The sequence below is a fragment of the Muscardinus avellanarius genome (assembly GCF_963383645.1).
Source record: "Muscardinus avellanarius genome assembly, chromosome: 12".
NCBI lineage: Eukaryota > Metazoa > Chordata > Mammalia > Rodentia > Gliridae > Muscardinus > Muscardinus avellanarius.
This window is the reverse complement of record NC_137798.1, coordinates 57312495-57336304: the sequence shown is the minus strand read 5'-3', so window position 1 is coordinate 57336304 and position 23810 is coordinate 57312495. Positions and strand designations below refer to the sequence as shown.

General features: G+C 42.1%; 1 protein-coding gene and 1 pseudogene across 2 annotated transcripts; one reads left to right on the top strand and one right to left on the bottom strand.

Annotated features, from left to right (window-relative positions):
* Positions 1–250: 250 nt before the first annotated feature.
* GNG2 (G protein subunit gamma 2) lies at positions 251–22407 on the bottom strand (the record flags this gene model as incomplete). Its single annotated transcript, XM_080707894.1, has 2 exons — positions 251–379; positions 22321–22407. The coding sequence occupies 2 exons, from the start codon at positions 22405–22407 to the stop codon at positions 251–253; spliced, it is 216 nt and encodes a 71-aa protein (XP_080564020.1).
* Positions 11906–13093, top strand: LOC308271500 (ras-related GTP-binding protein C-like; annotated as a pseudogene). Its single transcript has 2 exons — positions 11906–12142; positions 12245–13093. The product of its transcript is annotated as a ras-related GTP-binding protein C-like (transcript).
* Positions 22408–23810: the final 1403 nt, after the last annotated feature.

The window sequence follows — 23810 nt, the reverse complement described above, 5'->3', positions numbered from 1 at the left end:
GACACCGATTTTATTTTTACACATTCCCCTCCTCCAGGCAGGTCTGCAGAATCAGATCTCTCAAGTCAGTATGTGAATCGCTTTCATTCTCGTAAAGGGGACCAGTTCTTTAAACATGCACAGCCTGGAGTTTCCAGGATGGTTCTCCTCCCTCTCCTTAAATGCCGTGGACAAGAAGGTGCCCACTTTGCTAGAAACTCTACGGCAATGTCCCGGGAGCCCCGAGGCTCTGCAGCCTCCTCCTGGAGACTTAAAGGATGGCGCAGAAGAACTTCTTCTCCCGGAATGGGTTTTCTGAGGCCGGGACTGGGGTCAGCAGGGGATCTTCCTTGGCATGCGCCTCACAGTAGGCCATCAAGTCAGCTGCTGCCTTGGAGACCTGGAAAGGAGACAGAAACAACCAAAACTGTAGCATCTGGCACAGTCAACCAGGGCTGAGCTTTGTGGTCTGAGGATCTGGGTCCAGTCCTCACTCCAACCCTCGTGTGAACCTGAGCAAAACACACAATCTCTGTCTTGAGGAAACGACCTCTGTTTTCTCACCTGCAGAGAAAGGAGTCAATGAGGCTGACCTCACGAGACTGCCCAGCAGGTCTGGGCTAGTATAAGGTGGGTGAGGGACGCAGGGCCCCAAGTTGAAGGAGGTTCCCCCTGTTGGCTATGCAGGTGTCAACCCTGTACTTGTATAGTCTGAAAGGGTGGGTCTTCTCTAATTGTGTACACTAGATTCCTTACTGGCACTACCCTAGTACCAGTTCTGGTTACAAAGATTAAGTAAATGAAATAATCCATGCAAATTATTTAGGGCCTGGCATATAGTAAGCCTTCCACATAGGCTGGCCATTGTTATACCTACATAGTTGTGTTTCCCTACATCAGGAATAATGCATGCTGTCTCTCTTTAACCAAACGCATCAGGAGGCATATATGTGCATGTTCTCCTGCATACAAATAAAACTTTATACACGAAAAAAGTATACACACCACATAAACACAGACAGACACACACACACACTTTCAGGGGCACTTCACCGGTAGGCTCTCACTGATTTGGCAAATGCTGACTCTTCTCACCTTTCTGCAGCTCCTTGTTAGTTGTTGCCTGTGGAACCTTCCTTCAACGTTGGCAAATTTTCACTACTCTGGAGGGTAGATTTAGTTCTGAGAAATAAACTGCTACCTCTGGGAACAAGGTACACCATCAACTGGATGGATGCCACGTGAGGTCAAAAACAATGAAGTTGCGTCAATTTCTCTACAACGTAATACACTTGCTCTGAAGAACACATCAAAAGGCTTTACCACACGACAGCAACGTGACTGTACTACTATGAAAGTCCCTCAAAGCTACTACTGAAAGTATAATCCTGTTTAAGAATTGGGAAAATTATATTTTTGCTAAAAATATTCACTGCCCTTCCCTGTGGGCAGAGTATACGTACTCACGCAATGACATCAGCTGGCTATGTCACACATGACTTGCCCTAGGAACGAAACACGAGCAGAATGATACAAGGTCACTTTTGGACAGAAGCTTCAGGAGTCTCTGCCTAGTTTTCCAGGTCCTTATCCTTCCACCACTTGGTGCAACTGAAATAATGACTAGGAACACCATTGGTTCAGAGTTTTTTTTTGTGTGTGTGTGGTACTGGGGTTCCTGGAAACCCTTCTACCTCCCGGCTACACTCCCAGACACACACACACACACACACACACACACACACACACACACACACAACACACACACACACACACACATATATATTTTTTGGTGGTACTGGGGTGGAACCCAGAGGCTTTCTACCTCCGGGCTATACTCCCAGACCTATTTTATAATTTATTTGGAAACAGGGTCTCTAAGTTGCTGAGAGCCTCACTAAGTACCTGAGGCTGGCTTCGAACCTGTGCGATCCTCCTGTCTCAGCCTCCCAAGTGCGGGGATTACAAGCGTGCCCTACCACGCCCGGCCTATTTTATATTTTAATTGGAAACAGGGTCTCTTAAGCCAGGGAGGCTGGCTTCAAACCTGCGCAATCCTCCTGTCTCTGCCTCCCAAGCACAGGGATTAAAAGCGCCTGGCTGGTTCAGAGGTTTTAATAAATGGCCCAGAGGCCACACCCTTGATTTGTTCCTTGCCCCAAAGCTCAGTTGATTAGACCTTACATCAATTTTATGATTCACTGGTTAAGCATGAAAATCAGCACTTCTTTGTGAAGTCATCCTATAATTCCTTGAATTTAGGGACTTTCCATTCCCATTGTCACTGACCACATAGAGGCCATATTCCAGTTAGAAGCTGCTCCAGCGGGCCTGGTGGCGCATGCTTGTAATCCCAGCATTTGGGAGGCTGAGACCGGAGGATCACGGTTCATGGACAGCCACAGCTACTGAGGCCCTCCACAACTCAGTGAGACCCTGTTTCAAAATAAAGAATAAAAAATTGGGTAGGGCATGTAGCTCAGAGGTCAAATGCCTCTGAGTTCCATCCACAGACCCGCAAAAAAAAAAAAAAAAAAAGAAAGAAAAGAAAAAAGAAGCTGCTCCATACGTCAGAGTTCCCGATGAATGTGGCATGGTGTGGAACCGAGGCAAGATCACATAGTAGGTCTACAACCATGTTTCACACATGGAGATAAATTCTCTCTTTTAATATGTGGTGGGAATGAGAAGTCCATCTTTGTTATAAGATCCAACAAATGGGAGTAGGGAACCTTATATCACTACCATAAAACTAGCCTGACTAATATAAAGAGGTATCGATCGGTACGTGTGTTAGTGTCCTCTGGCTGTCTCCTGAACAAACACATCACTACAAACGGGGTGGTTGAAAGCAACAGAAATGTACTACTCTCTGACAATACTAGACATTTAGTATTTGAAACCAAGGTGTCAGCAGCGTTGGTCCCCACTAGAGGCTCTGGGGGTGAACCTGTTCCCGCCTCTTTCTCTCAGCCTCCCCGGTGGCCAGCAGCCCCTGGGCCTTCCTGGCCTCACAGCTCTTTCACTCCAATCTCTGCATCTTCACGTGGCGTCCTCTCCTACATACTTCGGTCCCCCGACCCTTTTATAATTGTACATTGTAATCACACATCATGACAAGTTGAGCGTGATGGAGATAGACAAGCACACAACAGCTGGTGAGCTCCCACCCTGCTCCCTCCCCTTCTTTGTGCACCATATTGAGATTGGCATTGATAATTTTGTATATGTACATCATATCCACTGAAATGTTTCCTCCATCAGATCTCATTCCTCCACTCGCCTCCCTCTCTGCAGCCCCTCCATCATTTCACCAGGGTTTCTCCTGCTTCGTCTGGAGTCTCTTGTATCCCAAGTTCCCCCCAGCATATGAGGGAAAGCATACAGTAGCTCTGTCTTTAGACGGCATTCCTCTCTATCTGTGTTCAAATTTCCCATCTTTATCAGTCAATGCCTTGGGGTCCACACTAATCCAGGGTGACCTCTTAACTTGATTACATCTACCAATACCCTATTTAAGATAAAGCCACATCCTAAGATTCCACGTGGACATAAACTTGAGGTGAGACTCTCCAACCTACTGCAGTGCATTTATGCAAGTCAGTTGTATTCTTTAAAGGACACTACGGTGCTCATCACCACTTTTTATTGTGCTGTTTTGCTCCAGACATTGAATTAAAGTTCCTCTTCTGATCTTCATAACAATTCTAAAGTAAGAATCATTAGCCACCTTTTGTACATGAAGAACTCAGGATCAGCAGATTGCATGAGTTGTTCAATGTCATCTAGCAAAGCACGCATCAGAAAAAGAACTTGAGCCTTGGGTTTTGTTTGCCATTAAGCCATAACTGTGTGCATATAAATGCCTCAAATGTGCAGCCAGTTTCAAAGGTGGAAATTAAAATTCTTTATGTGCCTTTATGAACTGTTATGATGACAAAATAAAAGGAAGCAGCTTGTTGTCGTAGCTCCCCTAAATGAAAGCAAAGGTCAGGCTTGCAGGCTGAATCGCGGCCACTTTTCGCCATCTCTTCCACATCATTGTACCAATTGGGAGCCGAGCTGTTAAGCAGTAGCGACTCTAAAGCAGTAACACTGAAAAAGCTCTTGCTAAGAAGAGGCACAACACCATCCATTCCTACTCATTTGCAGTGCTCACAAATATGAGGCAAAAATTTTCAAAATCCCTTTTTAGGACACAGAAAAGCGCTATACTGGGCAAAGTTAATAACTTAGAGTCATTCATCTTTGATAAATGAGGCACTGAACCTGAATGGTTTCCTTCTTAAAATGTATTATGCATTTTTTATCTTGTTTCCTCAGCTATATTGCAATCTCCTGTGGCTGACAGTCCAAGATAAGGCCAGAATCATGGTAGCAATTGGAATAATTGCTAATGTCTGTAGCCATCAGTATGTGTCAGATCTGTGCAAACCACTTATATACAGTATCTTACTTAACCTGTACAACATCACTTGAAAATATTATCCTCATCTTGGAGATGTGAGGCTTTGTAAGTGTTTGCTCCAGGTCTTGGCTCACGAGCAGCCAACTCTGTCTCAGCGTTTCTGACGCCAGCTTTATGAACGTGCCTCCTTTCCAACCCAGGGCTGTTGTCCTTGTTCCTTTTCTTGCAATAAGTCACAACAATATTTTGTCTAACAGATAACTTGCTTTCTCACTATCCCTGCTATTGTTTTGTACACAGAATCATAGTGTTGCTAGACCAAACTGCTCATAAAGACTTCTCCAAAACTCCAGAAAATCTCTCATTTTTTGTCCTGCTGAGTTTTTCCCCAAAATATTTCTCACTCTGCCCCTTCCCCTCATCTTTATTGTGACTCTATCTCCAGTTCAAGCCTCACCGTTTTTCTCCATGATTACTAAAAATATTACTGTCACAATGACCTCTTTCATAGAACGTGATTAACCCGGATCTCTCAAAAGGCTTGCGGATAGGATACCGGGGGTGGTCTGTGAAATTCAATGATTAAGAAAAAAAATTGTGTCTTTATCTTCACTAACCTCAGATGGAAACTGATCATTTTGTTTCACTATAAATATAGATAAACATATACAGTAGCATGGGCGGTACATGCAACTTAGTCATCAGCAGAGATCAGACATTTTCAATCACATTACAGTTGTAGACAGCACTACATTTCATTTACCTTCATGTGCTTTATCATTATATACCAACTCTTAGATCTTATATAATCAGCTAATAAAGGAATATATATGCAACTATATTGCATATTTTATAAATATACTGATTTATTTTTTTTTGTGATACTAGGGATGAAACCCGGGGCCTTCTACCTCCGGGCTAAACTCCCAGACCCATTTTATATTTTTTATTTATTACAAGCGTGCGCCACCACACCCAGCTTGAAACTATTTTAAGATATTTAAAAATCAACGCCCGGCTAAATATACTGATTTTTAAATATCTTAAAATAGTTTCAAGCTGGGTGTGGTGGCGCACGCTTGTAATCCCCGCGCTTGGGAGGCGGAGACAGGAGGATCGCGCAGGTTCGTAGTCAGCCTCGCTGGCTTAAGAGACCCTGTTTCCAATAAATAAAAAATATAAAATGGGTCTGGGAGTGTAGCCCGGAGGTAGAAGGGCTTCCAGGAACCCCAGTACCACCAAAAAAAAAAAAAAGTTTCAATATTATTAAATATTTTATTTTTCCAAACTGTTTATTCTGTGCTGCTTTTTATTTTTGGCACTAGGGATTAAATCTGGGTGCATTCTACTTCTGAGATATACCCCCAGCCCTTTTTTACTTTTTATTTTGAAATAGGGTCTTGCTAAGTTGCTGCCTGTCTGGCTAAGTTACTGTGATTGGCTTTGAACCTGTGATTCTCTTGTCTCGGCCTCTCAAGTACTGGGATTACAGCTATTTGTCATTGTATTCAGCATTTTAAGACAATTTTAGAAAAAATATTCTGATGCAGTTTATTCAACAGAATTAGTTTCCTTTGTAATTTAAGAATATTATCTTGAGAAGGGAACCACGGGCTTCAGCAGACAGCCAGATGGATCAGGGCACAAAAAAGTTGAAGAATCTCAGTTCTAAGTGACTTCTTTGCATTCACAAGTGTGCCAGGAATAGTATTCTCTCTATTGTAGCTAGAAAGATATTTTAAATATATAAATTGGCTCATATCCTTCTCCTATTTAAAACCTTCAGTAGATTCCTTTTGCACTTTGCAGGAACCAAAATGTTATAAAATCCTTCTCTCTGTCTTCTTTAATTTTTGAAACCCCTAAATTCTTTTCTGTCTGGGAACTTCACATACACAGTTTTCTAGACCTTTCTTTCCCCCATCAACTGGAAACGTTGGCCTTGCTCTTCCTCCAAGGAGTCTGTAGAATATTGCTCCCTTGCAGAGCCCTCATGGGTCACCTCATCTAAAGTGACTTTCCTCTATCCAGGTGTTGTGACACATGCTTATAATCCGGTACCTGGAAGACTGACACAGGAGGATAGCAGGTTTAAGGATGGTTTAGCAAGACCCTCTGCAACTCAGTCAGCTCTTGTCTCAAAATAAAAACTAAAATAAGGCCAGGGTATAGTGCAGAGGTAGAAGGCCCCTGGGTTCAATCCCAGAACCACAAAAACAAAACAAAAGAAAGTGATTTTCCTCATTATTTTCTTTCTGGGCACCCTGCTCTTTTCCTTCTGAGAAAAACACTTGTCGGGATTGTAATGATGAATGTTGTTCGTTTGCCGCTTGCTGTTTGTCTTTCCCTTCAGGCACTAAGCTCCAAGAAGGCAGGAACCTTACGTGCTATTCACCACGTCATCATCAGCACCTGACATGCAGGGGAAGCTCAGATGATGGCTGAAGGAGTTCTCGAACGCAATCTCATTCAACAAATATTCCATTCTACTATCATTTAACAAGTGCCTAATGTGCCTGGTACAGTTCTGCGCTCTTGAAATAATCAAGGAGCAGAATATAGAAAGATGCCCATCCTCGAAAAGCTTATGCCAGACTTCCAGTTCATAACGGGAGCCAATTAAACCCTCCTGCCTCAAACTAAACTGGACAGAATGTATGGAGGAATGGTTTTTAAGTGTCAGAGCACAGGAGCATGGGATAGTGAGACAAAGTTGCCCCAGCTACAGCCAAAGAGGGGGTACCCAGAGTTCAGCAAGCTCCATGAGTTGAAGAGAGATGGGACTAACACACACACGCGCGCGCACACACACACACACACACACACACACACACACACACACGGATCAACTGAAGCTATCCCTGGACACTACACATCACACAGGGCCAGTGTAGACAAGCCTCCCAACACACAGGAGACTGAGCAAGGTCTCATGAAGGTCATTTCTGCAGCAATGGTGCCAGCTCGAAGCTAATGGCTGTTGTAAACCCACCTTTCAAAATTTAAAAGTAAGTCTTGACTAGATCAAAATGTTTCCCAATAACTTAACTTCATCCCGGAATAACTCTCCCCCCCCAAATATTTAATGGAGTATAAAAAATTCCAGTATGCCAGAAGATAAAATTTACAATATCTATAATCCAATGGGAAAAAAAAACTGCTAGCCGTGCAAATAAGCAGGATAAAAACATCTTCTGTAATGAGGAGAGAAAATTAACTCAAAGAAAAAGAGCTAGGATTGACGGGAGCGATTAGATTAGTAGATAAGGATGTTGTTAAAAGAGCTATTGTAAATACTCTCTATATGATCAAAAAGGTAGAGGAAATAAAAACACAATCAAGAGAAGACATTAAAAAGATTTCTCATGAGGCAGGGTGTGCAAGGCGTCCCTGTGGGGGAGTGGAGCACAGGGCAGAAGCGTGGCTCCCTGAAGGGAAGTGATCAAGTAGAGATAAGGGATCCGGGTGTCTAATGGCAGTGAAGGGTGTACACTGTATGTATATACACTTATACAACAAAATATAGAGTGTGTGTGTGTGTGTGTGTGTGTGTGTGTGTGTAAGGGGGGAAAGGATGTGGATGTATGCATGTGTGTGTCTGTGTCTGTGTGTATGAGTGCATGTGTGTGTCTGTATGTGTGTGTGTGTGTGTGTGTGTGTGTGTGTGTGTAAGGGGGGAAAGGATGTGGATGTATGCATGTGTGTGTCTGTGTCTGTGTGTGTGTATGAGTGCATGTGTGTCTGTATGTGTGTGTGTGTGTGTGTGTGTGTGTGTGTGTGTGTGTGTGTGTCCTCTAGCTCTGTCCTGTGAGAAGATGTGGGGCCAGCAGCATCCTAACAATGAGCACACTTTGCATGCAAATCTTGCCTCCCAAATGGAATTTTTGAAAATTTCATTTTCAAAAGAACTATCTTTTGAGAGAAAGATAATCCCAGGGCGGGGACAAGGAAAACAAAAGCCAAGAACATCTTTCTGTGCCCCAAACTAAGGAAATGATCAAAGAATGATGGAGCTATGTAAAAAAAAAAATCATCCTTCAGTCTATGCCAATTTAATAATTATTAAATATTAAATTGAATAATTTAATAGCTGGGTGCGGTGGAGCATGCCTGTAATCCCAGTACTTGGGAGGCTGGGACAGGTGGAGCATAGGTTCAAGACCAGCTTCAGCAACTTAGTGAGGGCCTGTTGCCAAATTAAAAATAAAAATAGGGCTTGGGGTATAGCTCAAAGGCAGAATGCCCCTGAGTCCTATCCCAGTACCATACACATACACACAGAGACACAAGAATTATAATAGCAGCAGATCATAAACCTTTGGTTAAAGGAGAAAACCATTAATTCTTATAAATATACTTAAGTAAAGTTTAAAAATAGAATGTCTCATAAGGAAAAGAATAGTTATATAATCTCGGGCTACCTTCTCCAAACTCCACATACTTGTGAAATATAAGGGAACTATTAGGGGACACAGAATAACTTTGAATGATCAGCTGAAATGAAACGAATATTCCATTAATGCCAAAGTTCCATTACCTGAATTAAAGATAAATATCAGATAAACCCAAACTGAGTGACATTATACAAAATAAATGGCCTATAATTTTCAAAAGTGTTAAAGTCTTGACTTAAAGTCGAGAAAGTCTAAGGGTGGAAGGTAGGATAATTAATGCAACACATGGTTCTGAACTGGGTCCTTTTGCTAACGGAGGCCTTACTGGGAAGATCTCAATACTTAATGAAGTTTTAGGATTACAAGATAGAAATGTGTTGATATTAATTTCCTAATTCTTTTTTTTTCTGGTACTGGGGATGGAACCCAGTGGCATTCTACTTCTGAACTACACCCCCTGCCCTATTTTTTTAATTATTTATTTTGAAACAGGGTCTCACTGAGTTGCAAAGGACCTCACTAAGTAGCCGAGGCTGTCCTCAAACTGTGATCCTCCAGTCTCAGCCTCTCAAATGCTGGGATTACAAGTATGTGCCACCATGCCCAGCATTTAATTTCTTAATTCTGATTATTGGATTTTGATTATGCAGAAAATGTCTTTACTTGTTAAAAATACACATTAAAATATTTGGAAGTGATAGGACATCTTTTCACAACTTTTTTTCAAATGGTTCAGGGAAAATGAAATTGTTTTTGCATTGTCTTACAACTCTTCTGTAAACTCTGAGGTTATTTCCAGAATAAAGATAACTTTCTAAAATACAGGGGAAAAAAAGAAATTAGAAACTATAGATAGAGGCAACTTTTGAAAAGTTATACTGCAAAGGGGAGCAAAGACATAAAGTAGTTTCTGGAAGGAAAAGTGGGTAGGTAAAAAAACAAATTAAATTTTATTGAGCTGGAGAATAACACTGTCTGTGTACTGCTAGAAATGATGAAGTGGAGACCCCAAAACTAATGATACAGGATGGGCAAGGTGCAGGGGTGAAGGCTGGTACATGGAGGAACAGTTTCCTTCATTAGAGAGATAAGTTCTGAGGCACCAATAAGAAATTTACTTTTGATGACAGCATTGATTTCTCCAGATAAACAAGTGTTGAAATCCAGCTATCCAGCAAAACTTACCAAACTTGAACCAGGGAGTAAGGGGAGGGACTTACTCTAAACAGAAACTTTAAACAGCCCCAAGAAAAACCACCAGACTATAATTACAGAACTTATTCTATTCTGATACCTTAATATCTCTGAGAAGAAACAGTTGTCAGAATAAAAATCAAACATCACCTCCCCAAATATGAGTAAAATGTAAAAGGTAAAGCTCCGTTTTTGTTACATCTGGATATTAAGACACATCCTAAAATTTATGTCACAAAATGGATGCAAGCCATCAAAGGCACGAACACTGGCAGGTTTTCACTGCCTATGCAGTGGGAAGCTGCCTGAGCGCGAGGCTATGTCACATAACGCTGCTTCCTCGGTTTGTTAGGTTGCCTGTGTTAAGGAGCCATTTAGGGTTGACTTAACTTGAGTTTGTTCTTAAAAGGACTCCAAAGATTACACAGGCTGGAGGCCTGAACTGGGAAATGCATACAGGAAAAGGAGTCAAACTGTCTCCTGCTGTATGCTCACACCACTCATATCTCTCTTCCAACACCAGGTGTGTGGGTGCTCCACTCCAAGCAATTCTCTGACACCGCCTGAGCATCGTGTAATTTAACTTAATTCAGATACTATCTACTTGGAGATAGTATCAGATCCCACAGGTTTAAAGCTCAGAGTCAGGCAACTGCCCCTTCCTGATTTCAACACCATCTGCAAGCCGTTGGTCCCGGGCCGTGACTCCTGTCCACTTGGCTACAAGTCAGAGGTTGCCACCAGTCCCTCTTCAACTTTTAGCACTTGCTGCAGTGGCTCCTAGAACCCAGAAAAATAAAAAACTTCCAACTGACAACTTGCTACAAAGGCTTATTTATTTATTTTTTTTTTGTACTGAGGATTGAATCCAGGGTTATTTTACCTCCGAGTTGTAACAGAAATTTTTCTATTTTGAAACAGTTTTGCTAAGTTGCTAAGGGTCTTGAATCTGCGGTTCTCCTATTTCAGCCTCTCAAGTACTGGGATGACAGGCGTGCACCATACCTGGCTAAATATTTTAAAGGCTGTAAGTGAATAGTTAAATAAAGAGGGCTACGTAGGAGGAGGCTTGGAAGGTCTCAAGTACAGGAGTTTCTGTTTCCGTGAAGTTGGGGTGCACCCCCAGCATGTGGATATGTTCAACAACCTGGAACCTCTCTCAGCTCTATTCTTTCGGGTTTTTTATGGAAGATTCATCACGTAGGCCTGAAAAATGATTAACTCCATTTCCAGGCCCTCTCTTCACTACAGAGCATATGGGATGGGACTGAAAGTTCCAAGCCTCTAATAATGAATTGGTCCTTCTGGTACCTAGGCTCCATGAAGGAAAGAGCCCAGGAAGAGTAAATATATTAGAGTAAGAGATGCTCATATCACCCACAAAATTACATAGGTCTTAGGAACTCTGAGCCAGGAACCAGGATCAGTGACCAAATATTAGAACAAAAAATATTCCTAGCACTTCAATCTATAGGGATTTTAGAACTTTTGTGTCAGAAACCAGTGGTAGATATTATATATTTATATGTATAACATATACATATTTATATAAGAAATATATGTATGTGTAAAATTTCACATCAAGTTATTTTGACCTACACCCCTGTTGTAGGTCTGGCAATGTAGGTGAAGGCAAAAGAAATTGCCAAATATCTGGAAGAGATTACAGAATTTTCCAACTAAAAGAGGCTGTTTTAACATTTCACTAGAAATATTTTTTACTCTAGTCAAAAGCTGTTGGCTACTTTAAAATAAAGTCCCCCCCCCTTTTTTTGTACTAGGAATAAAACTCAGGGGCATTCTACCTCTGAGTGACACCCCCAGCCCTAATTTTTTATTCTTTAAAATTTTTTTGGGGGGGGCGGCCTAGGGAGGTGGCAGCCTGGCCTGGCCTGGCCTGTCAGGGCGCTGGCTACGGTGGTCCAGCACCATGTCCCTGCAGTATGGGCCTGAGGAGCCGCCGCCTACCCCCTCCCCCCTTCCACCAGTTACAGCGCCCCCGACTCCTTCCCCAAGGACTTGGCTATGGCATGGAGGAGGAGGAAGAGGAGGCGGCGACGGGGGGGGGGGGGGGGGGCGGCGATTCGGGGCGGGGGGCGCTGACAGCTCCAAGCCCAGGATCCTGCTCATGGGGCTGCGGCGCAGCGGCAAGTCCTCCATCTAGAAGGTAGTGTTTCATAAGATGTCGCCCAATGAGACTCTCTTTTTGGAAAGTACCAACAAGATTTATAAAGATGACATTTCCAATAGTTCCTTTGTGAATTTCCAGATTTGAGATTTTCCTGGGCAAATGGACTTTTTTGACCCGACCTTTGACTACGAAATGATCTTCAGGGGAACAGGAGCATTGATATATGTCATTGATACACAGGATGACTACATGGAGGCTTTAACAAGACTTCACATTACTGCTTCTAAAGCCTACAAAGTTAACCCAGACATGAATTTTGAGGTTTTTATTCACAAAGTTGATGGTCTGTCTGATGATCACAAAATAGAAACACAGAGGGACATTCATCAAAGGGCCAATGGTGACCTTGCAGATGCTGGGCTAGGAAAACTCCATCTTAGCTTTTATTTGACTAGTATCTATGACCACTCAATATTTGAAGCCTTTAGTAAGGTGGTGCAGAAACTCATTCCACAACTGCCAACCTTGGAAAACCTATTAAATATCTTTTTATCAAATTCAGGTATTGAAAAAGCTTTTCTCTTTGATGTTGTCAGCAAAATCTACATTGCAACAGACAGTTCCCCTGTGGATATGCAGTCTTATGAGCTTTGCTGTGACACGATTGATGTTGTAATTGATGTGTCTTGTATATATGGGCTAAAGGAAGACGGGAGTGGAAGTGCTTATGACAAAGCATCTGTGGCGATCATCAAGCTGAACAATATAACTGTCCTGTATTTAAAGAAGGTGACTAAATTCTTGGCACTGGCCTGCATTCTTAGGGAAGAGAGCGTTGAACGAAAAGGTTTAATAGACTACAACTTCCACTGTTTCCGAAAAGCTGTTCATGAGGTTTTTGAGGTGGGCGTGACTTCTTACAGGAGCTGTGGTCACCAGACCAGTGCCCCCAGCCTGAAAGCATTGGCGCACAATGGCACACCATGAAATGCCATCTGGTGGATTCCCCGGGCTGGGGCTTATGCCAGCTTGCTCTTCACTCCAGGGTCAGTGCCACGTTGCTGCAGGATATGGGAGCTGCCGCTGGTGGGAATCTGGTGCCTGTCCCACTAGAGACAAGGGGTAGAGATTCTCATGGATGGAAACCCCTTCAACCAGCCGTGTTCAGCTGAAGCTATTATTTCTTTTTAAAAAATGACAAAAAGAAATTCTAGAGACTATAGAACTCAAGCGTGTCTTTCTCCTCTTTTGGGTCCTACTTTAAGTAGTTGGGATATTTTGGACCTGGAGATAACACCATTTATTTACTCATCCTTACCAAGGATGTTGCCATCAGATCCAGCTGAAAATAATATAAAAAAACTGAATTTTTATATGCTTCCCTTAGGCTTTTGTTTGAATAATCTCTAAAACCCCTGCTTTGCTTAAGTTCTAACACTGCCTCTCAGATCTCATTTCTGGACATTGTACCTCTAAGACCCAAATGCATTCGCTGTCTAACTCAGAAGACGCATCGTCTGACTGCAGCAAAAGACATTCCTGTATGTGTCACTGGAGAGATGAAAGCCTCATGCTGCATCAGGTGGTGAGCACGGCTCAGCAGTGGCTGCACCAGTTCCCGTGGATGCATTGAGGAAAAGCTTTGACACAGAAGGAGACATTTCATCCGTGCTTAGGGAGCCAGATATACGCATTCTCTCTCAAATTCGAGAAATGATCATGCTCAGTTTAACAAAGGGAATTTTTAAGAAATTGTTTCCCCACAGCCCCCGCTCTGGGGTGAAACTCATTATGTCACTGAAATATTTAGACCATTTTTCTTTCATCTTGATGTCATCCTCTACATACACTTTATTCTTAGCTGTCTACGTTCATAAGGATTACTGTTGACCACAAATGTTCCTAAGGTACCTGTGGACTGTCCACGAGGGGCTGAAGAGCATGTGGTGCCACATGTGTTGTTTTACATACCTTGTCCCAGTATTCTGACACCAGGTGTCAACTGTGGTACTTTCTTCACCTACAATGTTAATTCACAATTGTTTCTTTTTATTGATGGTTGATACCCTGTCTATTGACTTAAACTTACACATTATTTTGACTCCACATGCCCAGTAGTCATAAATCCCAAAGCCACTGGACCACCTGAGTACATAAGTGCCACTGTTTAATGAAGTCTATATATTCAGGTCTGTAAACCTGACAGTGTGACTTGGAGTGCTTCCTGCAGGTGATTCTGACTGTTGAGTATTTACATGGACCATGGTGATATCCAGAAGAAAAATGCTTTTATATTTATAGATTATTTCATTGAACTCTATATAAAATGGGTATCAAATGTATTTACTGCAAAAAAAATTTTTTTTTTTTTTGGAAATAGGGTCTCACTAAGTTGTGAAGGGCCTCGCTAAGTAGCTGAGGCTGTCCGTGAACTGGATCCTCCAGTGTCCACCTCCCGAATGCTAGGATTATAAACGTGTGCCACCACACCCAACTAGTTTTTTTTCCCCATTAAATCATTATTATTTGTTTATGGTACTGGAGATTGACTCCAGAGGCATTCTATCTCTGAGCTACACTTTCAGCCCTATTTTAATTTTATTTTGAAACAAGATCTCACTAGGTTGATAAGAGTCTTACTACTTGCTGAAGCTGTCCTTGAACCTGCAATCCTCCTGTATCAGCTGCCCAAATATTGGAATTACAAGCATGTGCCACCACATCTGGCCAAATCTTTACTATTTAATTAAAATAAGGAACAATGACACATCTAGGCTAAGCAATAGTAAATGCAGAAGAAATCTCAAGATTCTTTGATACTTCTAGGAATTTCAAAACAAACGTCATCAAGAAAAGCATATTATCTTTAATTTATTCTATTTAATAAGAAGACAAGTTAGCATTTAAAATAGTTAGATTTTTAAGAGATACTCCATCTTCCCCAAAACTAGAATTTTCAGAACAGTTAATTTCCCAAGGTTTTGAAATTACTAAAGTTTGATAGTATAGGTTAAATATCCTTTACCCAGAAAGCTTGGGACCAAAAGTGTTTTGGATTTTGGAGGTTTTAGGATTTTGGAATATCCACATATACATAATAAGATATTTTTGGGTTGGGACTCAAGTCTAAACACAAAATTTATTTATGATTCATGTGCACCTTATACCCATAGCCTGGAGCCTATACAATATTTTAGTAAGCTTGTGTCATTTTTTTTCTGTTTGTTTGAAGCCCATGATTTCACTGAGACCTGTTATGTGAGGTCAGTGTGGAATCTACTTGGCACTTAATGAATATCTACTGAATTGCTTAAAATTATATCAGCCCTCATAAAGCAGAAGTTTTATGCTCAATTATTAATGTGCACCCAGATTTAATTAAAAATTTTGCTTCATTCTCAGCAAATTAAACGAACCAGAACTGGCTATCTTTGAACACATCCTGTTCGTGTATAAGTCCTTTGGTATACTTGACTGATTTTTGTCAAGCCTGGTATACTCTCAATTGGCCTAAGAAGGAATTATAGCCTATTCTTCCTAATAAAACTGAATATAAGCATGTTAGTGAAAGGACATTAAAACCTTTAAACTCAAATGCTGGAAAAATACTTACAAAACCCCAAATCCAGTATACAGATCCTCTTTCTAATACCAAGCATGATTTAACTAGTCTGTTTCTCACTGCAGCATTCCCTGAAGTTCAATTCCACTATGTTATGAGTCAATTACCAGAAAGGTGATTGAACCATTAGAAATATTCATATGTGGTTCACTTATATACACATATATTCACACGGAAATTAGCCTATTCTTGTAGTTTGAGTTGTTTTCGCAAGAAAGTATAGTATGAATGCTAGCTACTTATGATCATACACATGAAACATTTTACCTTTCTTTATTTTTTATATTTTTTACTTTTTTACTTTTTGGTGGTACAGGGGATAGAACCCAGCGGCTTTCTACCTTCGGGCTATACTCCCATACCTATTTTATATTTTATTTGGAAACAGGGTCTCACTAAGTTGCTAAGAGCCTCACTAAGTAGCTGAGGCTGGCTTCGAACCTGTGCGATCCTCCTGTCTCAACCTCCCAAGTGCAGGGATTACAAGCGTGCGCCACCACGCCCGGCTTTACCTTTCTTTAAAATCATCTATTCTGCTCTAATTTTTTAGATTACATTTGAATTATCTCCTATTACCACACTTTGATTTAGCTAATTATATTCTTGTTTGGACTCTCCAAATACATACATTTAATTACAAATGTCACGGGCAATATATATTCATGATGTTATGTGACACCTAAACACACACTTTAAGCAATCCACTCAAAAGAAAGTGTTGATTGAATGTGTGGTCCAGCATCATGGAGGATGCAAAGTACACAGCATGGTCTTTGACTTTAAGGACTGTGTAGTCTAGTTGGAAAAGTTTGTGTGATGAAATTAATTAGTAAATTTGTTCACACTAGAAAAAGAGATTCATGACTAAATGGGTGATGGAACTGATCTCTGAGGAAGAAACAAAATTTAGAGTGAAAAAAAATAAGAAGGGTGTTTCTAATGAGGGACCTTCAAATAATCAGAAAGGTGGGAATGTACACAAAGCATTGTTGGAACAGTAAGGAGAACCAGTTGAAAAGGTTTATTAGAGATATTTGGGAGCCGGGTGTGGTGGTGCACGCTTGTAATCCCAGCATTCGGGAGGCTGAGACAAGAGGATCGCGGTTCGCGGACAGCCTCAGCTATTTAGTGAGGCCCTCTGCAACTTAGGGAGACCCTGTTTCAAAATAAAGAATTTTAAAAAAGGGGGGGGGGGAGAGGGTGTAGCTCAGAGGTCAAATCCCTCTGGGTTCTATCCCCAGACCCGCAAAAAAAAAAAAAAAGAAATATTTGGGAGAAATATATTTGAAATCTTTATGTGGGGTCGATTTGTGGGGCACTCAGTTAGCTAAGAAGATGCCCTTTTGCCTCCTGGCCTTGGCTTCCTTTTATTCTTATGTAAAATTATTTTTCTTAATGTTAACAGTGACCTCTGTCAAACACATTTTTCCAGCTTCTGGCTCCCTTTTTTTTTTAATCATTAGGGTAGGCTAATTCCTAGGAGCTGTGATTGTACAGTATTACTGAATTCTAATGCCAGTTGGTTGAAGCTGGAGATGTTCTCCTTCTGGTAGAATAGAGACACCACTTGACGACCGAGGAACCGAGATGGAAAGGAATTGGTGAACCCATCTGTCTCTTTATGAAGCTGTAACTGTGAGTGTTGCCTTGGGAGCCACAGGCGGCCACCTTGTGCCTGCCGTATGGACTAGAGAGCTGAGAAATCCGTTCTTCCCAGGAAAAGAAAGAGGCAGATGCTTGGAGAGAAGCAGAGACATGCAACAGAGCACTCGTGGTTCCCGGGGGCCTTCTGGTCTTCCCTGCTGCGCTTCCGCTCTTGGATTCTGAGACATCCTGGATCTTTTATAACCAATCCCCTCTTTCTGTCAAAGCTGGCTTGATTTAGGTTTCTATTATGAGATATGTAAAGAGTCCTAGTATAGCAATGAATAACAATCCCTACAGCCCTACTGTCCTCTCCTTTTGCCCACATTCCCTTTGCTAGTGCTTTAGGGATGAACTCTCCTTCACTGTTGACCAATGTTAGTGTATTCTGCTGTTTCATAAATCTAAGTGTCAGCACTCAGAGCCCATTCCTACCCTAACCCCTTGGCTGCCTTCCCCATTTCCTTCTGTTTCTCTTTACTCTCCATCCTTGGATGAAGTGCTAACAAAGAAATAGGAAGAAGCTAGGAGTATAACCTGCATATGCCTGGAGCTATTGAACAGATGATGGTTTCATTAGCCCAGATCTCCTAGGACCTGTAATGCGAAGGGATAGGAAATAAGAAAACTGAAAAGGAAAAATGGTTAGGGCCACTCTGTACAGCCTGAGGTATTCTGGGGGTCACGTGAGAGACCACTCCCTGACAAAGGAACCCCCAGCAGCTCCAGTGCAAGCTGTACCCCATTTTATTAAGAGTCCTACTCAGCTGGGCATGCTAGCACATGTTTGTAATCCCAGTACTTGCGAGGCTGAGACAAGAGGATCACAGGTTCAAGGCCAGCCTTAGAAACTTAGGGAGGCCCTCTACATTTTGTCAGATCCAGTTTAAAATAAAAATAAATCAATAAAACAAGGCCGGGGGTGTAGCTCAGAGATAGAATGTCCCTGGGTTCAATCTCTAGTACTACCAAAAAGAGTTACATATTTTTGTCCCATGTGGCTTCTGCCAGATGTACATAGAGGTATAACTGTCCTTCATAACCTGAAGAGGTCACTGGTCATTACAACAGGAAAATCACAAACACGACATCTTGGGAGAGAAAACCCCTTCCTACAGACAGGATCAGGTACTGAAGAAGGCAGCAAAGCCTGAGTACTTGGAGCCTCGCAGAGACACCTACAGACAGATAACCCCAAACCAGCTAGCTGACAATGGTGTCAACGCAATCACAGCTTTGTCCAACAGCTAAACTAAAAATAACCTGTCACCTCACCATGGTGTGGCTGCCTGGCTCCGAGGTGCAGAACAAAGGCTGGCACACGGGCTGCGGTGGCACTTCCGGCAACGTCAGGCCTGGTGACGTCCAGAAGGAGCCAGAGGGGTGCAGGTGCGCAGGTCACCTGGAGGGTGACCACTCACGCTTCGTTTATTGGGCTAATGCTTTGTCTCTCTTTTAGTAGCGATGCATTTGTGTCTCTTCAAAGGGCAATCAGTATGTGGTGTTGGCTTCTTTCTAATATTTGATAGTTATGCTTCCTGGATATTTTCCTTGTGTTGGCAATAGTCTGGTTCATATATTTTTTTGTAAAACATTACTGGAGCCAGGCAGGGTGGCACACACTTGTAATCCCAATACTTGGCAGGCTGAGATAGGAGGATCGCAGGTTCACGGCCAGTCTCAGCAACTTAGTGAGGCCCTGTGCAACTTAGACCCTGTTTCTGAGTAAAAATAAATAAATAAATAAATAAGAGGGCTAAGGGTGAGACTTAGAGGTAGAAGGTCTCTGGGTTCCATCCCCAGTAATGTGAGTGCACGCGCACACACACACACACACACACACACACACACACACACACAAAACCTTCCTAAATGTTAACATAAAAGAAAAACAAGCTCTAATCTTATCCATGTGTAGTGGTACATGCCTGTAACCCCAGTACATGGGAGGCTGAGACAGGAGGATTGCAGGTTTGAAGCCAGCTTCAGCAATTTAGTGAGGCTCTCAGTAACTTAGTGAGACTATTTACAAATAAAAAAATAGGTCTGAGGGTGTAGCCTGGAGGTAGAAGGCCCCTGGGTCCTATCCCCAGTACCACACACACACAACCAACCAAATATCATTGGATTATAGATGTTTAAGGGCAAGAATCCTTATCTTTTTGTGTGTGTATGGTGCTAGGGATTGAACTCAGGGTTTCATGCATGCCAGCCAAATGCTTTACCACTGAGCTACATCCCCGGCCCCCACAGTCATGTATCTATCTCCATTTCTAGAAACTAACAAGTCCTAGCAACTTAGAATCTCTCAATAAAATGTTTATTGGAGCAATGGATGAATGAATAACAAGAAATAGCAAAAGCAGCATTATGAGAATGGTCTTGGAAGGCCTGAAGGACCTAATGATCAGTCTGACTCTTTAGGAAGTCAGTGCAGTTAAGCATTAGTAAAGCAGAAAGGGAGAAAGACCAGGTGACTGAATGGTCTAGGTATTTGAAATTCCCATCAAGGGACTTGAAGTGGTATAGCATGACCCGTGGGTAGAAGGAAGAGATGAAGCTGAAGAGATGGGCAGGGGCCAGAGGATCCTAACAGACTCCACTAGAGAGTTTGAGTGTGACTGTCCAGGTGATGGAAAATCATGGTAAGATTTTCAGTGGGAAAGGAACACAGTGAGATTTTCTTCTGTACATTTTCATTGGCAGCAATGGGATAGGCCATTATAGCAAGGATGGAGATGAGTCAAGATGAGATTGCAGAGGTCAAGTAGACACTCTGCAATCAGTATTCAGGTGAGGGATGAGAGTGTGTGACCAATAACTGGACAGATCTACCTCCATTCTCCTCCTCCTCCTGTCAGTTTTCGTCACCTGTCAACACATCACATCCTCCTTTGGCAAGAGTGTCTGGACGTTGAGTAGTAACTGAACATGCCAACCACAACTGAGATCCACTAATTTTACCTTAGTTGGCCCAGCCTCAAAGGCAAAGGGATGCTTCTCAGACTGCCCATTGGCAGAACCCTCCTCCATGAAAGAACCCAGTGTCCCTTTGTGACACAGTCCTTGGGCCACCTCACTCCTCTCAGCAACTGTTAACTTTGTAGTTTTTCAACAAGGGAACAAAATAGAAGGGGCAAGAGAGGAGGAGACGCAGAAGGTGGCAAAGGAACAGGCAGATGGTATGGACCCTTGACTTATCTTGTTCATGAATTAAGAAGAGTTAAAGTGTTTGAAAGAAGTTAATTAGATGCTGGCCCATTATCAAGAGTCAAATTTTTAAGAAGGTTTAGAATTGGTGGGAAAATGTCCCTGGACATTTTACGGGCTTATTTATGGGAGACGATGAGCTCTCTCTTCCAGAGAGTGAGATAGAAGGATGAAATCCCTTCCCCTAGGATGGCAGCTCTCAACCTTGGTTGTACAATGGGATTAACTAAAAGTTTTCCTTTTAAAGTACTGATATCTGGATCATATCACAAGAAATTCTAATTTAATTTGCTTATGTATGATTTGGGAATTGGTTCTTTTATAGAAGCCTCTCGGTGATGTGAACACACTGGTGGGCTGAGAACCACTGCTCTAAACCATGGGTTAGCAAACTTTTCTATATTAGGCAAGAGTATAAATATTTTAGGTTTTGTTGGCTATGTGATCTCTGGTGCAACCACTCTAGTCTCCTGTTAAAGACATAGACAACATGTGTGTGAGTCCAACTGTGCTCCACCAACACTTTATCTATGAAAATGGGCAGCGGGTTGGATTTGGCTCATGAGTCATATTTTATTGACCCCACACATTCCAAGGGACAGTTGGATCAGCCAGGTTACTGAGTAAGGTGTAGGGAACATGGGAAGAAATACTCTAATTAAAAAAAAAAAGATATTTGGAGCTGGGCATGGTAGCACACACTTGTAATCCCAGTACTTGGGAGTCTAAGAAAGAAGGATCACAGGTTTGAGGCCAGCCTCAGCTATTTAGTGAAACCGTCATCAACTTAGTGGGACTCTGTTTCAAAATAAAGAAAAAAAATAGGGCTGGGGGTATAGCTCAGAGGTAGACTGCCCCTGGGTTTAATCCCCAGTACTGCCAAAAAAAATAAATAAATAAAAACTGAATAAAAAGACATTTGAAAAAAGGTTCTACTTTTATTTTAATATAATGAGATATGTTTCTGAGTTTCATTTTATAATATAATTCTGAAGAATTAAAGTTTAATGATGATTGGCCAAATTTTATCCTACTGTAGCTGACTACTCAAAATAAAACAGCGGGACCAACTCTACATTCAAAATCTAAAAGAGTTTTGGATTTAAATGTCGATTCAATATGAATTGGCCTCAACTCATGGGAAAGCCATCAGGTTAGGTCTGGGGATTAAGAAAAAGCAAGAAAGAAGCAGAATATTAACTTTCATTAAATCTCTATGTTCTTTTGGATTCTTAAGGAGACCAATGTGACTTGTGCTTTGAAGAAAAAAAGTCCAATAAGATATAAAGAAGGAGAAAAAAAATAACCTGCAAAGGTGAATAGAAGGGTTAGACATGAAAGACAGACACAACCTTGGAACCTGAACAAGGGCAACAAAAGTGAGAATACCAGTAAGGGGAAGATCTCTGCAAGGTCAGGGAGGCGACCTGTGCACTCATCTGCTGCCTTCTCGCATTTCTCTGGCTGAAGTGCAGCCAGGAGCCTGGGCTTTGCTGCTGTTCCTTTTTAATCTGACATGGAGAATAGGCTTTTATTTAATGTAATTTATCACTTTGTGCTAAGAAAAGCAGAAAAGACAAACAACATGAGAAAAACGAACATTTGCCTAGTCATTACGCTTCTGTCCAGTCATTACTGATCTCATCCCTGTGTAGGGAGGAGTAGCCAAATACAGACGGCCGTACATCACACCCCTTATCGTCAGGGCGGCGAGCTGCGGGGGTTGGACCGTCCTCACCTTTATCCTGTCGATGTTGGCTTCCATCTTCAGCTGCTCTACCAGCTTCCTGGCCTGCGCTATGCTGGCGGTGTTGTTGCTGGCCATCGGAGTGCCGGATGAGTTTTTCAGATGCTCTGGAAAAGAGACCAAAGAGGAAGGCTATATCAGAGGATTCACAAGCCACCAAATGTGCAAGTTCTTCACAGCCATGGCATTAGCCAGGCCTGGCTTCTGCAGCCTTCTCCAGTCAGTCTTATGACAGACTAGAAGATGAGGCTTGCTTTTCTAGTTCTCTCCCACACACCATCTCTTTTTCAGAGGGGGTTCAGGAGGGGAAGAACATTCACCAAACTAGATGGAATGAGATATGCTGCCACATTAAGAAAACAAGATAGTCACATTATCTTTGGTACTGGTTATTGAACCCAGGGGCATTCTACCTCTGAGCTCCATAGCCCCACCCAATTTTTTTTTTATTTATTTATTTTTTGTGGTACTGGGAATTGAACCCAGAGGTATTCTACCTCCAAGCTATACCCTCAGATTAATTTTATTTCTTATTTGAAAACAGAGTCTCACTAGGTTGCTGAGGGCCTCACTAAGTAGCTGAGGCTGTCCTCAAACCTGAGATCTTCCTATCTTAACCTCCCAAGTACTAGGATTACAAATGTGTACCACCATGCCTGGATCCCATTTTTATTTTTTAATTTCGAAACAGGGTCTCACTAAGTTGCCGAGGGTCTTACTAAGTTGCTGAGGCTGGCCTTGAACCTATGATTCTCCTGTTTCAGCCTTCTAAGACTAGGAATACAGGCTTGTGCCACTGTGCTCAGCTAAATTATCTTAATTTATGAAATAAGTGCAAATGGTAAAGGTGTACAGTATAGCTGTTGTGGTTGCGGTAGTTTATTGGGTCCTAATATTTTCAGATACTGGGTTATGTGTTTTCAGAGAAGAGGGATGGAGAGTGAATTCTAGCCTGCTTCAGAACTGCAGCCTCTGTGTTCTTTGTTCTCCTGATGGGCTCACACCCTACCCTGCTGGCTAACAGCAACAACACCTCAGTCTACCACGCTGCAGAGACACTGTGGCAAGAGGCCGCCTTCTGTGTCACTTAAGCTAGCACTGTTGTAAACAGCCATTCCTTCCCATTCTGTTGGAAATACATCTTGGCTCATAATTATTTGCTTTATTCTCAGTTCTTTGGGAGCACAAAGTCTCTCGGAAGAAGGACTGTCATGTCTGAATTGTTGATACATCAATGAGTTTACCAGTGTTTTTCTACAATAAGTACAAGAGTCACTCCTTTTACAAATATGGAAATGGAGCGCACATGTTTTGAGCAGAGCTCTGTACCTATGTAGATCATGAGGCCGGTTCTTCTCTGTGCAGACTTTCCCTGCTGGGCCTGCACCTTCTCCTAGCCACATCCTTAGCTGATTTCCCTTCCATTCCTTTTTGACACATCCTCTGACTTTATTTTTGTTGTCCATCTTGAGAAACATCCT